This window comes from Melanerpes formicivorus, unplaced genomic scaffold (assembly GCF_026170545.1).
Source record: "Melanerpes formicivorus ecotype bairdi unplaced genomic scaffold, bMelFor1.0.p_v2 SCAF_21, whole genome shotgun sequence".
NCBI classification, from domain to species: Eukaryota; Metazoa; Chordata; class Aves; order Piciformes; family Picidae; genus Melanerpes; species Melanerpes formicivorus.
Genome location: NW_027142373.1, coordinates 4,709,169 through 4,725,698, shown reverse-complemented (window position 1 = coordinate 4,725,698; position 16,530 = coordinate 4,709,169). Strand labels below are relative to the sequence as shown.

Genomic DNA, 16,530 nt, shown 5'->3' with positions numbered 1-16,530 from the left:
ATTCCCTTTGCAATTTGTTTGGAAAGCCCTTGGGGTATTTTTAGGGAAGAGGTTTGAATGAGCAGCCCTGCTTCATGCAGGATCTGAGCCCAGCTGGAGCTAGGAAAGCATGGACTTGAGCTACCACCTTCATAGGAACAGCATGGATTAACCTGGGCATGGCTAAGTGTGACCCCAGCCCTATGTCAGCCCTCTGCAGATGAACGGAGCAGGAGATCACTCTGCACTGGAATTGGTTTTGGGAGAAAAATGTAGGAACAAAGTCCAGCTGAGCCCCATGTAACCATCCCAGCTGAGCTGTGCCTAAGGGGGGTGATGCTCACCCTTTCCAGGATGTAATCCTATCCCTCTGGCACCTTCACAGCATCCAACTGCTCCCACCAGCAGATCCTGGACCAATTTCCCAGGCTGAAAGTGGTCCCTGCACCAACCCCCAGTGTCTTGGAGCATTCTCCATGCAGCATCCTGTCCCCAAGGGGTGGCCCTGCACCATGCAACATGACCCCCATCAGCACCTGCAGCCACCCAGAACAACTGAGCAACACCCAAGGGAGATGAACCCACAAACCCCTGTCCCTTCCATTTACTTTGGGCAGAGACACCAGGATGACACAGTTAACAACAACAATCAAAAGCATTTTCAAAGGACACTTTCTTCCCTCTAAATTACAGGGCAGTGTCATCCAGAGCTGAAATTTATGCATTAGAGTCAGAGAAAACTTCTTGATCTCTGATGCTCAGAGGCCACTTGAAGGAGAGTCCATGGATGTTGGGATGCACCAGGGCTGCTCTTGCCAAGCTCCTGCAGAACCATCCTCATCATCCACAGCAGGTCCAAACCCCAGTGGAGCATGAGGCCGTCCTTTGGCAACAACCCCAGTGCTCTCCTCCAAGATCCTTGGCAGAGGCACCTCTCTGACCCTTTGATCTTGAAGTCCTGGGCGAGTTCGGGCTGTGCCGGCTCTGTCCCTGCCACCCGCTGTGAATGTCCTCCAGCAGCGCCAAGGTGGCCACGGGGAGCCTCCCTGGGATGAGCCCTGGTCCCTGCTCACCCGTGCTCAGCAGCAGCTCTGCTCCCTTACCACGTTGCTAAAGGACCATCTTTTAGCTATTTTCCCAAAAGATAAGTGACTCAGAAGAGATTCCCCCAGGCTGACTATGGTGGGAACGTGCCTGTTGCAGCAGCTTGCTTCATTCCAAGCAGGAAATGCTGCACTGGTGGTTAAAGCTTGATGAGCTGCCTGCCTGCCTGGGCAGAATCACACCCGGGAACCAAGGCCTCCACGACAGCCAGTACCATACCCCTTGCCACATGGTGCTGGACATTGCTCAGACCTGGCCTTCACAGCACACACCTTGTACCAGGCAAGAATCAAACAAACAAAGGGCACCACTGCCAGCCAGACGAGGCGTTTCCACAGGAGCAGGGAGAAGCCAAAACCAGATAAACCAGTTCAGAATAGCCCCAAAGCCTCTACAACCAGCACTGCTCAGTGCTGGCCCCCGGGCAGGGGAGATACCACCTGGGTTTGGGGATGCCAGCCCTGGCTGTACCACAAGCAAGCAGCTGTTGGTTGCCCACCCAGAGCTGGGAGTCTCTGTCCTGTAGTCCTTACACATTAACCAGAGGGTTACAAATCCCAGGGCCAGCACGATCATTTTCACATTTTTCACATTCTTTCACATTTTCACGCCTGCCTGGAGAGCAAAGCAGCAGCCAGAGCCCAGAAAAACCTGCTGCCCTTTGAAGCACACCCGGCTGTGCTGAGCTGTCCCCTGCCAACACCCAGAGTGTCACAGCTCTGATCTCCTGCCCAAACCCACGGCGGCGACCCTGCTCTCCTGCTGCAAGTCCAGCAGGCATCCCCCTCCCAGCTGTGAGGAGCCAGAAGATAAGGAGATGTTAGGAATGAGAAATTCAAACTGGAACAGATACCCAGTGCTATCCCAGGACCATTGTGGGGGCTCCCAGCATCAACCCTCATGCCAGTCTGAGGGAAACTGAGGCAGGCAAGCAGAGGTGGCTGCTCAAGCCGGGTGCTGACCAAGTGACAAAGGATGGGAATATGTCAAAGAATCACAGAATCACTTCAGATGGAAAAGACCTTGATGATCATCAAGACCAACCACTCTCTAACTCTGCCAAGCCTGGTGTTAACCCATGTCCCTCAGCACCACATCTCTGCAGCTTTTAAACTCCTCCAGAGATGGTGATTCAGCCACCTCCCTGGGGAGCCTGTTCTAGTGTTTGAGAACCCTTTCAGTGAAGACGTTTCTTCCAACATCCAACCTCAACCTCCCCTGGTGCAACTTGAGGCCATTTCCTCTCATCCCCACAGTGTGGCTCATGGTGTTGATCCTGACCCCACCAGGGGATGCCCAGCCACATCCTGGAGGGGATGGATGGTGTCACATCCCAGCAGGAGTGAGGAAAAAATCCCTGTTTAGTTTGCAAGCTAACCACACACAGATTTTATTTTTGGCTTGAGCAGAGCCGAGGGCAGCAGGTGCCTCGTGTGGGGTTTGTCCATGGGGCAGAGGGTGCACAAGCTCTGTGTCTGCCCGTTAGGCCTCCTCAATCCCAAGATGTTTACCAGCAGAGCTCCATTCCCGGTACAACTGTCCTGACAATGCTCTGAACAGAGTCAAGACTTTATTCCAGGAAAAGGTTTTCTACTGGAATAGTTTATTCTAGTTCCCCTAACAGAGTAAGCAGCACCGACAAAAACATACTTCTGCAGCTTGCCCAGGACTTCTGCCAGCTCCCGGGACAGGAGAATGTTTTTCACCCATCTAACTGCTGGGTCTCTCAGAGAAAACATTACACATGCCGAGCAGGGCTGGGCGAACCCCAGCAGAATAAATGAACTGGAAGTCCCTGACCCATCCGGCGGCGGCAGCGGCAGCAGCAAGCGGGGCCCCAGCTCCCTTTCTGCTCGCAGCCCGCCCTGTTTGCTGGCTCCAGGCTGATTTATGCCCACAGATGGGATACTTGCCCTCCTTCCCGATGCTTTACAGAGCACTCAGACACCAGCCACGCACTTGTGCTGGGAGCAGTGCAGAAGTCCCCATGAAGATAGAGAAGCAGAGCTCGGTGTGAGCTGCTGCCAGGCACCAGGCAGACCCAAAATGGATGTGCTGGGGCAAAGAGTCCTGGCATGACACAGCCAGGTTCTAGCCAAGGCTGGGCTGCAGTAGGGGAAATCTTCTCAAAGGGGACAAACAGCATGGAGGAATAAGGTCTTTATGGTGGAGCTGGGAAGCCTTGGGCTGAGGAGGCTGCTCTGTCCCTCTGATGGGGCCCCTTCAGCTCCCATGGTTCCCCAAAGCCTTAGTGCACTTGGAAAGCCTGAAGGTGAGGCAGAGACAGATGTAAAGTACTGACAAGAAATACCAAGGAGTAAATCGCCTTTGGTGTTTTTTTTCATGCCAAAGATATTTGCATTCTTATTTCTCCCCTGGGGGCACAAACCTCTTTTGTTGTCCCACAACCACTTGCACTGTTGCTGCCAGGAAGAATTACAGCTCAGGGAAGGGTAATCCATGCTCGAGGAGGAGCTTGTGTAACGGGACAGCAGCTCTCTGAGACCAGACAAGGTGTTGGCCCAGGATCCCTATCCCTGAAAGGCAGAACTACTCAGAGGAAGGGGTTTCCTGTAGGACAGGGTGATGTGGTGCTCCCCAAGGACATACACAGCATAGTCCTCATTGCACCCCATGGCTCAGCACATGGAGCTGACTTGTTTAGAATGGGACTGTGAAGGGTGAAGCTGCTGCAACCTCCCCGCCAGGACCAGAGCCTCGGTGGCTTGCTGGAGGCAGTGGCTGTTGGACCAGCACTGCCATGAAAACTCAGCAGCAGCTTTCTCCCAATCACTGAGTGAAAGCAATGGATACTCTGCCTCATTTCTCAGAAGATTCCAGAATTTTGTCCCCGCTACCTGGTATGGTCACCTCCCATTGTGACAAAAAAGCACAGAACACCAGGGAAGGGACTCCTGCCAAAGAAAACGCAGCAGCCCTTGAGCCCTTGCCGACAGGCAAGGTGCTGAAGGAACATTTCAACCTAAGCAGTTTTTCCAGGGGTGGGAACCAGAATGGCCAGGGTCCACTTTGACCCAACAAACTGTGCTGGGGTCCTGGACCAGCATGGGAGGGCAGGCAAGGAGGGGTCCGATCACTGCCTCACTCTGAGCCTTCTGCAGGCAAAAGCTGCTTGTCCACGAGTCCTGAAGTGCAGTCTGAGGCTCCAAAACTTCCCCACCAGCATCGTCCTGTATCCAGTGCATCGGGGCCAGTGCATAGGGGCCAGTGCCAGGATGCAGCAGTAGTAGTGGCTATGGCACAACCAGCCATGTAAATGCAAAACTGTCAGGTTTTCCCTCTTTTTCTTTACAGATTTTAGGGAATTTTAGAGGTAAGTCTGAAGCAGCCATTGCTTTAGTTCCACCCCCCTTAGCTGGGCACTGCTGGGGAGGACCTCTGCCCTGTGCTCTCCCATGGCAGATGTCTGACCCTCTGCTCCCTTTCCTCCTCCATCTGTGCAGGTGGTGACTTGCCTAGTTTGACTCACAAATCGCTGCTTTTGAAATTCCCAACATAAAGCAGATGTTTCTCCCTACAACACATGCCACTCACAGTGCTGGAGCATGGAGGGGACCAGCACATGATGGCATCCTCAGAAACGGTGTGTGGAACTTCAGTGTGTGCTCAGCCCCATCCCAGCTGCTCCAGTCCCAAATGGAATGGTGGCTGCCAACTCTGCTGCAAGCCTGAACCCAGCACTGCATCCTGCTGCTGCAGGACCAGGAGGGAGGCAGGTGGCCAGATCCTGGTGTTGCTGCCCAAAGGGTCTCAAGCATGTAGAGAAACCCTTTCCTCACATCCCAACCTGCACCAGCTCATCTCTTTCCCATGAGGAGATCAAGGTCTTTCTGCAAAACAGGGACTCAAAACCACTGCACCAAAGGTGCACCAAGTGGGTCAGATGTGATGCATGGCAGGGTGAAAGTGGTGGAAGGACCCCAAGCGCTGGGGGGAGACCCCAAACGTGGAAGAGTTTAAGACCAGGCTGGATGGAGCCTTAAGCAACCTGGTCTACTGGGAGGTGTCCCTGCCCATGGCTGGGGGCTTGAACTAGATGATCTTTAAGGTCCTTCCAACCCAAACCACCGTTATGATTCTATTAAGCCCTTAAGGGGTATGGCGGGGACACTTCTCCCCCTTCTTTGCACCGATTGAGTTTCTGCTGCCGTTGCTCTACCCGGCGACCCCCAGCGCCCTCCCCGCAGCGCCCAGGCTGGGCCGAACCGGCAGAGACCTGCTGATCCCGGCGCCGCTCCAGCCCCGGCCTCGCCCCACACCCGGAGGGGTTTGGGGCTTACGGGGGGGTTGGGGGGGAGGGGGGTGGTTAGTTTTGAGTCTGGGGGGTGTTAGCCCGGCTCGCTCCAGCAGGTGCCGGCCCGGGGGATGTTGGGAGGGGTAGGGCGGTTAGAGGGGTTTGGGGTGGATTGATGCGGGGGGTAATCGGCAGCATCGCCCCTCCCCTCACACGCGGTGCCGGCGCCGGCGCTGGGGCGAGCCGGGCCCGGGCGCGCACATGGCGCTGCGGAGCCGCCGGCAGAGACCGGCTCCAGCCGGTATATAAAGGGCTGGGAGCGAGCGCAGAGCAGCCGCCGCCGCGGGCAGCGGGAGTAGCAGCGGCCGGGGGCCGGCGGGCAGCGGGGCCGCCTACCTCTTGCCGCCGCCCCGGGTCGGTTACCCGCTTCGGTGGGTCGCCCGCCCGGTTGCCCACCCGCTTTGCCCCGGCCATGGGCAGCCCTTAAGCCCCGCAGCCACCAGCACCCAGCGCCGCCCGGTGAGTGGGCTCCGGAGCGGGGACTCCGGGGAAGGGAAAGTGGGAGGCTTTGTTTCCTATTTATTATTTTTAATTTTTTTTTGTTATTTTGAATTTTTCTTTCTTTTTGGTCATTAGTTCCTCCCCACCTTCCCTTTATTATTTTTTTTTTTCCCCGCATCCCTTATCCCTTTATTTTTAGCTGGCGGCCGCGGAGTCGGTGCGGCGGTGGCAATGCAGAAATCAGGTCTGAAATGTTGGGAAAGTGATGCGGGGGGGGGGGGAAAAAGGGGGAGGGGGGCGGACACGCCGAGCCCCGCAGCTCTGGCATTTTATTTTTTAATTTTTTTTTCCTTTCCTCCTCCCCATCATAATTTCTGACAGTTTTTTAAAAGGTACAAAATGTACGCCGGGGTTTGCGGTTTGATTTTCTCTGTTGTTTTGGGGGTCTGGGGGGGTTATTTCTGTTTCAAACTAACCTGCTTCCTCCTAATCTAATCCTTCCCCACCGCCACCACTCCATGCCTTGTGCAGTGACACAGGAATTCAGTGCAGCCCCTCCGGCTCTCCCCTTGCGGGGGATGGGGGTTATCCAACCACTTCCCACAAACTTTAGGCAAAGGCTCAGCCCTCACCTGGACATCCCCCACCAGTGATCCCGTACCCTGCCCCTGGCCTAGCCCCGGGCATTCCCGGGGCGATGCTGGAGCCCACGCCTCGCTCCATCCCTCGGTAGAGCACCCCCCCGGGAGCCGCGCACCAGCCTTGCCCCACCATGCAGCGTCATGGAGGGGGTCAGCGGGGTGCTAAGACACCCTTAACCCCCCTTCCCCGCTTAAAACACCTCTTGGGTGTGCCCCTGCAGCACCCACGCCAGGCAGGCTCCCGTGGGGCCGCCCCCGGGTGGGCGCCGGTGCCGATGGCACCGGGAACGCCATGGACTCGCCTGGTCCTCGGCGATAAGTTCGGCGGTGGGATGGGGAAGCCTTTGCCGAGGCCGTTCTGCGTTCTTCTTGCCGAGAAAGTCGGTGCCGATGGTCTGGAGTAGAAAATGGAGGAGGGAAATGCCGGCTGGCTACTGGGGAGGAAACGCGTCGCCTGCCAGAGCCGCAGGTTCACGCTGTGCCTGGGACACGCTACGCGTGGAGCATGCAGGGGCCAGCAGCACCCGGGGAGGCTGCCCATAGGCATCCCACTGTCCCCTCCCGGGGTGGGTGCTGGGGACAGACCCTGGCACTGTTTCTTCCTACCCTGTGCAGGTGTGGCCAGGAGCAGGACAAAACTGCCCCTGCACATCCACGGACCCCCCACGAGTGACACGGAGCGGAGATGAGGACACACCACATGCCTCCCCCCCCCATCTTACAGGATTGCCCCCTCCAGCCCTCTGGCAGCAGTCTCTTGCCCTGAGGGGTGGCTGTGACCCTGAGGACAGGATGGGAGTAGCAGAGGGAGTTGGTGGCTTCTGGGGTGTGAGTTCCCCATGTTGCTAGGAATTTGGGGGCTTGGAGCAGCCATTCTGGGGCACGGGTGGGTTCCCAAGGATTTCCCCTCACCCTGAGTTTCTGGTGGGTTTAAGATACTGCAAGGTGTGATGGTGAGGTGTGTCTGACCAACCCTGCAGCAGATGGGTGGCACTGCGGTGGCACTGGCCACTCCAGGCCAGGCACAGGGGTGGGGAAGGATGGGGTGCTCCTGGGTGGGAGTTCCTGCAGCTCCACCAGCCCACGCTGGGTCCCACGGTGGATCTTTCATGAACTACATCCATCCACCCCCACACACCAGCTCTCGGGTGATGGGTTTTGCTGATGGGAACATTTTGCCCGGGTGCTGAGCAGAGAGATTCTGGTCCAGGGCTCAAAGGGCGCTAGCAGAACCCAGCCCCACAGGCTGATAAAAGGAGAAACTTCAGCCCAACTCCTGCCTTTAATCCCTCAGCAGCACAGGGACGGACAGGCTGGTGGTGCCTGGTGGATGTGAGAGCTGCCAGGCCCTGCCTCTTCCATCAAGGATTGCCCTCGCCTGACGCCTGGCACCTTCTGCCACCCTGTTTTGCAGATTCAAAATGACTGTCAAAGCTGGAAGGATGCCGTGCGGCGCTCCCAACATTTATACTAAAGTGCCTGATGGAGGATGGGGTTGGACAGTTGCTTTTGCTTTCTTCTTTGTGGAAGCTCTAACCTATGGCATCTTAAAATCGTTTGGGGTCTTCTTCAACGACCTTATGGAAAGCTTTGATGAAACCAACAGCAGGATCTCCTGGATAATATCCATATGTGTGTTCGTGCAGACCTTCACAGGTAAGAGGCGTGGGGTTTTGTTGGGAGCACAAGGGGCAGTCTTAGATTCATGGAGTGGTTTGGGTTGAAAGGGACCTTAAAGATCATCCAGTTCAACCCCCCTGCCATGGGCAGGGACACCTCACACTAGCCCAGGTTGCTCAAGGCACCATCCAGCCTGGCCTCAAACACCTCCAGGGAGGGGGCACCCACAACCTTTGGGCAACCTGTTCCAGTGTCTCACCACCCTCAGAGTGAAGAATTTCTTCCTATCTCCAGTCTAAATCTGCCCTCCTGAAGCTTCAATCTGTTGCCCCTCATCCTTTCTCAACAAACCTTTGTAAAAGTCATGTTGCTGACTCAGCTGGCGAGGACCTGGTACCTGTGACTTTGGTGTCTCTAATGGCTCCGTTAAAAACGATAGCCATAAAGCCTATGGGCTGTGTGCTCCTGAAGTGCCAAGAAATAACTTCTATCAGCCCAGCAGTCCCTTTGAGCCCCAGCTTGTGTCCTTCTACGTGGTCCAGGGACATGGTCCGTGTTGCTGAGCCTGGCCTGGCTCTCATCAGGGGTGAAAACAAGAGTTTTGAAACCTAACTAGTGAAAAGAATTAGAAAGAACTTGGATCCTCACTAAGATCCACTGGGGTCTGTAAGGCATGTCCTGAGCTGCTCCTTGCCTGTCCTAGCCTCCTCTTGCCTGTCCTAGCCTCCTCTTGCCTGTCCTAGCCTCCTCTTGCCTGTCCTAGCCTCCTCTTGCCTGTCCTAGCCTCCTCTTGCCTGTCCTAGCCTCCTCTTGCCTGTCCTAGCCTCCTCTTGCCTGTCCTAGCCTCCTCTTGCCTGTCCTAGCCTCCTCTTGCCTGTCCTAGCCTCCTCTGACTTTCTCAGCACATCCTAAATGTTCTGAGGGGTGCAGTGCTCCAAGGATGGCTCTGCTGTGTGAGGCCAGCTGGCTGGGGAGGTGGCATGTCACAGGGTAGGGGTAGAGAAGAGCCTCTGAAGGAGACGGTAGCTGGTGAATTTGAGTTGGGTATTGACCACAAGTTTTTTCCCCCTCCTGCCCATCCAGCTCCTCTGTCAACAGTCCTCAGCAATCGCTTTGGTCACCGCTTGGTGGTGATGGCTGGAGGGGTGCTGATCAGCACTGGCATGGTCATCGCCTCCTTTGCCCGCACTGTTGTGGACATGTACGTCACCATCGGCCTCATCTCTGGTGAGTTCCCATTCCTCTACCTGCTGAACACTTCACCTCCTGCAAGTGTAGCTCTGCCCAGGGCTGTTTTTCCTCCCTGTGGCACTGGGAGTGCTTTTGAAACGCTGCTGCCCCTTCTGAGCTGACCTCACCCTCTTGCCAGAGGTGATGACCTGGGCTTAAGGCTGGGCTTCCTGGCCTGCCTCACCCTGAGGACCACCTCAAGGCTTGGTCTTGCAGTCCAAGTGCAGTTGTACTGATTGCTTCTGGGATAGCTGGGGCAATGAAAACTGTTCATGGGGTTGAATCCTCTAACTTCTCCCACTTTTTTTTTCTGATGGTTTTTCCTCTCTCCAGTCTGGCCTGGGTGTCCTGCTTATGTCCATGGCTGGGAGCTTGCTTTGCTTAGAGGAGCAACTGCTGCAGGCTCAAACCCTTTAAACAGATGAGGTCCTCAAAGTGGACCCTGCTTTCTATTGGGGAACAGAAGGCAGGTTTGGGAGGCTGGGTCTCTTGGTTTGATTTTTCTTTCTATTGGGTTTTTTTGAGGTTGTGGTTTGGGTTTTTTGGGTGTGTTGGTTTTTTGGTTTTTTTTCCCCCCTTCCACTCAAAGAAAATAACATTTTGGTTTCCCCAATGATTTTTTTTTCCAGGGTGACTTGCTGAGTTGGCCGAAATGCTACTGTAATCTCACCACTGGGAAAGCTGACTTAACGTGTTCTTGCAGCGGTGTTTCCCTCTCCTTTCCTTGTTGTTATGGCAATTTTTGGCATTTATTCACAGGCCTTGGGTACTGCCTCTCTTTCCTCCCGACTGTCACCATTCTATCACAGTACTTTGACAAAAGACGCTCGTTGGTCACAGCGGTGGCATCCACAGGGGAATGTTTTGCTGTCTTCTCCTTTGCACCAGGTACAGTGCCCAGATGTCCTGAGCTCCTCCCTGCATGCCTCAAGCACAATACTGCTCCAACCTCTTTTCCCAAGCAAAAGGGAGCCAAAAGCCATCAATGGACCTTCTTCACATGAGTTGCTGAAGCCCATGGGTGGTTGCTCACATGCCTGTGAACAACCCAGGCAGGGTTACACATAGTCCTGGAGACTGGTTTAACGATGCCTGAGTTCTCTCCAGCATCTCCTGCCAGAGCAGGACGTGCCTTGCTGATACGCAGCCCAAAGGGTTCCCTATATAGATCTGGGAGGCTAAAAATAAGACTGAGAAACTTCAGCTATTTAAAACACAACTGCTCCTAAAGGTTAGTGAGCTCATGCTCAGCACAGCCTGCTCCAGCCTCCTGGGGTCTTGTCCCCAGGGTGCATGGCCCTGTCATTACACTGCCACCACCTGTCCTCTGCCCTTCAGGTGGTGGTCTGCTGTGCACACTTGCTTTCAGCTATTACCTGTTGCAAAGCTGCTCTGATTGTAGATAAAGGTTTGTCATTTAGTGACATGCACCTTTGAGTAGAGCTGAGAGACTTCCTCTAGTAGCTGGTTTCAGGGTGGGGTCAGCCAAGAGAGGAAACCTCAGCGTTGAGTGTGTTCTTGCTCACTAAAAATAATGTTCTTGTGCATCCCAAACTTTGCTGGGACCTCAGAAGTGGCTGCCTAGAGGTTAGCTTCTGCTAGGTAGATGTGAAATGCAACTTCTAGCTTGTTTGCTGCAGCTGGTAGCATGAATATGGGTGCCAGACCCTGGGTTGGATGGACCAGAAGGGACCTCTGTAAGAGCTGAGGTGCTTGAGACCTTCCAGTGATGAGACTCCAGTTTCTTTTCTAGTTGTAAATTCAAACAGCTCCTTGGTGTAGGCTTTTAGTGACTTTCTTCTTCTGCCCTCTTCCCTCAGTAATTACTGCTTTGAAGGAGAAGATTGGCTGGAGGTACAGCCTCCTTTCTGTCGGGATGTTACAGCTGAGCATTGTCATCTGTGGCTCGCTCCTGCGACCCATCATCATCAGAGAGCAAGAGGAGGAAGCAGTGAAAGCTCAGCCTCGGGAAGAGCCCACAGAGACAAAGTACATGCTTGAAAATGAGCAAACACGCACCTCAATAGAGTCCATAGACTCAGGAGTAGAAATAACTACCTCACCCAGCAATGTGCCTGGAAAAACCAAAGCAGAGCCGAAAAGTGAAGAACCAAAGGAACACGTACAGATGTTTGTTGAAACTGACAGCACCCCTCCAGAACCAAAAACCAAACTCCTGGACTTCTCTGTGATGAAAGACTGTAGTTTTATCTGTTATGCATTCTTTGGCCTCTTTGCTACCCTGGGCTTCTTTGCTCCTTCCCTTTACATCATTCCCTTGAGCCTCAGCCTCGGCATCAGCAAAGACCACTCTGCCTACATCTTGTCAGCCATGGCGATCGCAGAGGTCTTTGGGAGGGTCTCAGCCGGTTGGGTGCTCAACAAGAAGCCCATCCGTAAGATCTACATTGAGCTCATCTGCGTCATTCTGCTGTCTGTAGCGTTGTTTGCCTTCCCTTTTGCCTCTGAGTTCTGGGGCTTGATGACATGTAGCATATTTTTTGGGTTCATGCTGGGAACGGTAGCGGGTACACACATCCCCCTCCTGGCAGAAGATGATGTGGTTGGCATTGAGAAGATGTCTTCAGCAGCTGGGGTCTATGTCTTCATTCAAAGCTTGGCTGGCTTGGCAGGACCACCCCTTGCAGGTAACCTTTCTTCTTTGGGTTGGTGGGGTTTCTTGGGCGTGTTTGGCAGCTGTTGGTGCTGATTTCTAGAAAGTGTTCTGGCAGCGCTAGTGGTGTCCCAAAAGCCCTGCAACTAGTATGAGGGAGCTCTCAGAGCCAGAAGCTTGCTGCATTGCAGCTCTGCAGAGTCCCACAGATGAGGCAGTCTCCACTGAGGAACCTTGGAGTGCAGGAAAAAGCTGCAGTGCTACCCTGATCCTGTTAGAAACCCAGAACTGGCATCACTTCAGACTCTGGCGAGTGGCAGGAGCAGATCCCTTCCACTGTGCGTTTCTGCCACGCACTGCAGATAGGAAGTCTTCAGCACAACAAACAGATGCTTGCTGCATCTTGGGCTTAGTGTGCCTGCAGTGCCCAAAGGCTTTTGACTTGCCTGGAGATACTGTGTACCCCTAGAATGTTTTACTTAAATACTTAGCTTCTGTTTGCCATTGAGCTGCTTCTGACTGCAGATAAAATGATGCAGAGGGACCTGGACTAGAGATCCTCTGGAGGGACAGATGAGGGAGAGGGAGAATCCTTTGTGGCTAATGGCTGGGAATGTGTTTTCTGTAGGTGTCTTAGTGGATACAACACAGAAGTACAGCTCAGCCTTCTACTCCTGTGCTGCTGGCATGGTCCTGGGTGCTGTGTTCCTGTCCCTGGTGAGACCCTGCAAGGTTGGGCTGTGCCAGCAGCAGCAGCAGGGCACAGAGGAGAGCACGGCAGCGGCTGTGGCGGTACCAGACCTGCCAGATGACTTTATTGAAATGGATATTGGGAAAGCAGAAAATTCAGGAAAAGGCTCTGAGAGTGCCCCATAAAAAGCCTGCTGCTCCTCCTCCACCTACCACAGTCGGCATAAGGCTGCAGGAAACGTCAGCTCTGCTCCACGTTTTAAAACCAACATTCTGAAGGGAATGTGGAATTTTAAATGTGAACAGCTGCCAACAACAACTACTTTTCTTTTCTTTTTAATTATTATTACTAGAAAGAACTTTCTTACTTTTGTTTTTAAACCAACAATGGAAAGCTCCATAGAAAATACAGATAGCCACCCAAGAATAACATCTGCCTAGCATGAAGATGTGATGCACACTCCTGCTATCCTGATAACAACCATAGGTAAAGATTCAACTGATCCCAGAAGAACTGACAACACCCAACAGCAGAAGCAGCTCAGCCTCTGACTGTCCTCACCCATCCCCTACCACAAATTCCACGCAGCCAATAAACTGATGATACCAAGTGGAGATGAGCATTTCCTACACCACCAGTAGTCAACTGAATCTTCTTCAGGAAGGACGTGGACTCGTGTTTTAGCTTTGAGGAGGAGGTTAGGCTAGGTAGCTGACTTAAACCATTGCTAATTTTCTTCTAATTAACTTGAATGTCACAAATGCTGGGAAATTGGAGGCTCTGTGTGTCTTTATGGCCAGTTATTACTGCACATATACCATAAAGATAATTTTTCTTCTCCTGATTTGGTATGCTTAGAACTGTTCTCTCTTGATCTGATGTACTGTGTCTAATTTAACTAGTATTTATTAATTTATTCTTAAGCTTGGTAAAGGAGGTTAGCTTAAAAGAACTGGAGAGGAAAAATCATCTTTTTGCATAACAAAGCCGACTTTTTAACATCAATCTCTCCTACCACCTATCTTGTATTGCTAGCTTGTGAAATTGTTGGGAAACTTAACTCTTACAGCATAGAGTGTAGCTGTTTTAAATAGGTAGGTCTTAGGTAACCCAGTTTTATTTAAAAAGGGGGGGGGAAAAAAAAAGAAACCACAACCAACCACCAAACTAATAAACTACACATCCAGCATCTCTTTCCAGGAGGCCTCAGCTGCTGTCAGTGGATCTGGCTCTGCTGCCAAAACCAGCCCACCCTGCAGGGAGGATTTGGCCCAGTATGTCTTAATGTATCCAAACCCTTTTCTACAGGTGCACAAGGAAGTCTTTGCCACATCACCCCTGCCATGTTACCCAGCCCTTCATCACTCTACTCCTTATAGCTACCAGCTCTGGGGGACTCAGGGTGGCTGGTCACAGCTGTAACCCCTTCCCTAGCTGCTCTTGCTCTTCCAAAGTCAGCAGGAGGGTGTTGGGTTTGGGTGGGTTTTTTTTTTTTGCTGCTGACTTGGGTGAACCAGAGCCTGTGCACAGGGTTGAAGGCATGAAGGGAATAAAAGACAAGGTACTGGCTGTTCATTCAGTCCTAACAGGAGCAATTCCTCCTCACAGGTGACACAAGCTTGCTTACCCCACCTATATGCATCTTAACGCCTCTCGGCAACTCAGGGGGACAACTAACAAGTCTGTTCTGGTTTGGGGAGGGGTTTAAAAAAAAACCCAAACCAACAAAACCCCAATCCCAAACCACCATTTCTGTGTGTTCTAAGTGGAAGTGGCGTCATCATTCATTAACTGCTACGCTGACCTGTCTGTATTTTACCAGCCATAAGAAATGTGGGACAATCTGTTTGAAAACAACCTCTTTTGGGGGAAGGTGCTTGATTTGTTTTGTCTGTCTTTAGATGTCCAAATAAAAAAAAAAGATAAAATAAAAAAAAACAGGAAAAAAAATAAGAGAAGAAAAAAAAAAGAGGGAAGAAAAAAAAAGGAAAGGAACAGGCACTCTTGCAACCAAGTGGCTAAAGCAAATTCATCCTCACTGCCCGAGACCCTTGGGGTCTTGTGTCCTTCCTCTGCCTCAGCACTTTATCACAGCCAGCAGAACCTTGCTGTGTTGCACCCAGGACTGGAAGAAGCCCTTAGAGAGTTTTGTGACTCTTCAGTGAGTAAATGAACAAAAGAAGATGATGATGATGATGATGATGTTGCATTAAGATGTGCTTTTCTTTTTTTTTTTTCTTAGTCTTTTTTTTTTTTTTGGTAATTTATTGTTAATTTATGATACTTCAAGCTTTTTTTTGGGGTTCTGTTTTTTCTGGTCGATGTTCTGTAGACTTGTCAGATGATCGAAGTCTTTGTGATTACAAGACCTCACTACAGCACTTTGCTATTACAGCTCTGCTCGGAAGTGGAATTTAAGACCTCCAGGTTTTTTTCGTGTGTGTGGAAGCTCCCTGTTCTGCAGATTCATGAGGGTCTACTGTAACTTAACAGTTTATGTATCTTTTGTTTTGTCTTCTGTTTTACAACAATTTCCAGTACAGATCAAATAATAATGTTTGTCACTGACCTCACCCCTACGTTTCTGTTCCTGTCTGTAGCAGCATGAGCAGGGGAGCGAGTGAGTTTGTGTGTGTGTGGGCACAGAAGACCCAGAAGCAGGCTTTAATGTGTTCAAAGCAGGACTTAACTGATCTGTTTGTAACGTACCTAGTGGACTCTGGAAATCCTCTAAACCACTGAGTTTTGCAATAAACTTCTTTTTTTTTTCCTTTTTTTTCCTATTTTTTTTCTCTCCCCTCCCCCCTCCATTTATTGAGAAGGAAAAAAGAGAATGTAGACACTTTCCTCCTCACCCTCTTGCCTCCTTTCTGCCCTAGTGAAACCACACCTGCAATGCTGTGTCTAGTTTTGGGCTCCCCAATTCAAGAAAGACAGGGACCTGCTGGAGTCCAGCAGAGAGCTTTGAGGGTGAAGGGACCTTAGTGGCTTCCTTGTGAAGAAAGTCTTGAGAGCCCTGGGGCTGTTTAGTCTTGAGAAGGCTGAAAGGGGATCTTCACAACATCTATAAATATGAGGGGTGGGTGTCAAGGTGAAGGGGCCAGGCTCTTTTTGCTGGTGCCCAGTGATGGGACAAAGAACAGTGGGTACAAGCTAGAACACAGGAGTTTCCACCACAGGGTGAGGAGAAACATCTTTATTGTGAGGGTGATGGAGCAGTGGAGCAGGCTGCTCAGGGAGGTTGTGGAGTCTCCTCTGGAGACTTTTAAAACCCACCAGGATGTGTTCCTGTGTGACCTGCCCTAGGTGATCCTGCTCTGGCAGGTCTCAATGATCTCTGGAGGTCCCTTCCAACTCCTAATGCTCTGTGATTCTCCATCCCCAGGACAAGGCTGGGTTTATCTCAGGATCTGGCCACCACTTCCCCTCCATGAAGGGCTCTCGCAGTGTGGCTGTCACATGCTGTTTCCTCAGCCCCAAGCAGCAGTGTTTACCCTGCAAATTGGGCAATCCTACGTTCTTCTAAATGAGTTGCTTGGAAGCTGGTAGATTAGTGCTGACCTCAAGGGTTCTCTTGTAAACCCTTACCCGGGGAGGCCTGATTAGAAGGAGCCTTTTCTTCCTCTGATTGGTGACTGAATTGGTGGCACTTGGGAACATTATCCTCATGTCTTCAAGAAGCATGCAATCATGTAATTATTTTATCATCTCTGAATTCCAGGACACTTTCTCCATGCCAGGGAGGGCGGCTCATGTATCAGAAATCAAGCTACTAAATAGCAGGGTAGTCACACTCAAAGGCGATTTTCTCTCCCTCAAACCTTATTTCTTTTCACACCAGCTGAGATACACCCTCCCCTGCTCAGAGCCATAGCATCATTAAGGTTGGAAAAGA

General features: G+C 52.0%; 2 protein-coding genes across 7 annotated transcripts in view; one reads left to right on the top strand and one right to left on the bottom strand.

The window, feature by feature from the left end:
• The window catches only part of ARSG (arylsulfatase G), a 35,434-nt gene extending 28,484 nt beyond the window's left edge, over positions 1–6,950 (bottom strand). For all 3 annotated transcript variants that reach the window (XR_010988884.1, XM_068151150.1, XM_068151151.1), the window contains exon 1: positions 6,783–6,950. The gene's annotated coding sequence lies outside the window, so the exon portion shown is untranslated. The remainder of the gene's footprint in view (positions 1–6,782) is intronic.
• SLC16A6 (solute carrier family 16 member 6) lies at positions 5,631–15,405 on the top strand. Of its 4 annotated transcripts, XM_068151154.1 has the most exons (7): positions 5,631–5,857; positions 5,975–6,083; positions 7,895–8,136; positions 9,184–9,327; positions 10,090–10,218; positions 11,151–11,978; positions 12,573–15,405. In XM_068151154.1, the coding sequence occupies exons 3-7, from the start codon at positions 7,902–7,904 to the stop codon at positions 12,818–12,820; spliced, it is 1,584 nt and encodes a 527-aa protein (XP_068007255.1). In that variant the 5' UTR covers positions 5,631–5,857; positions 5,975–6,083; positions 7,895–7,901; the 3' UTR covers positions 12,821–15,405. The 4 variants fall into 4 exon arrangements, with proteins under 4 accessions (XP_068007255.1, XP_068007253.1, XP_068007254.1 ...); XM_068151152.1 differs by lacking the exon at positions 5,975–6,083; XM_068151153.1 differs by having other exon boundaries at positions 5,631–6,083.
• Positions 15,406–16,530: the final 1,125 nt, after the last annotated feature.

Excerpts from the sequence above, each read along its gene's own strand:
- SLC16A6 (XM_068151152.1), top strand. The coding sequence starts at position 7,902 with ATGACTGTCAAAGCTGGAAGGATGCCGTGCGGCGCTCCCAACATTTAT. Across the intron at positions 8,137-9,183 it reads GTTCGTGCAGACCTTCACAG|CTCCTCTGTCAACAGTCCTC; the intron begins GTAAGAGGCGTG and ends CTGCCCATCCAG. Across the intron at positions 10,219-11,150 it reads TGTCTTCTCCTTTGCACCAG|TAATTACTGCTTTGAAGGAG; the intron begins GTACAGTGCCCA and ends CTCTTCCCTCAG.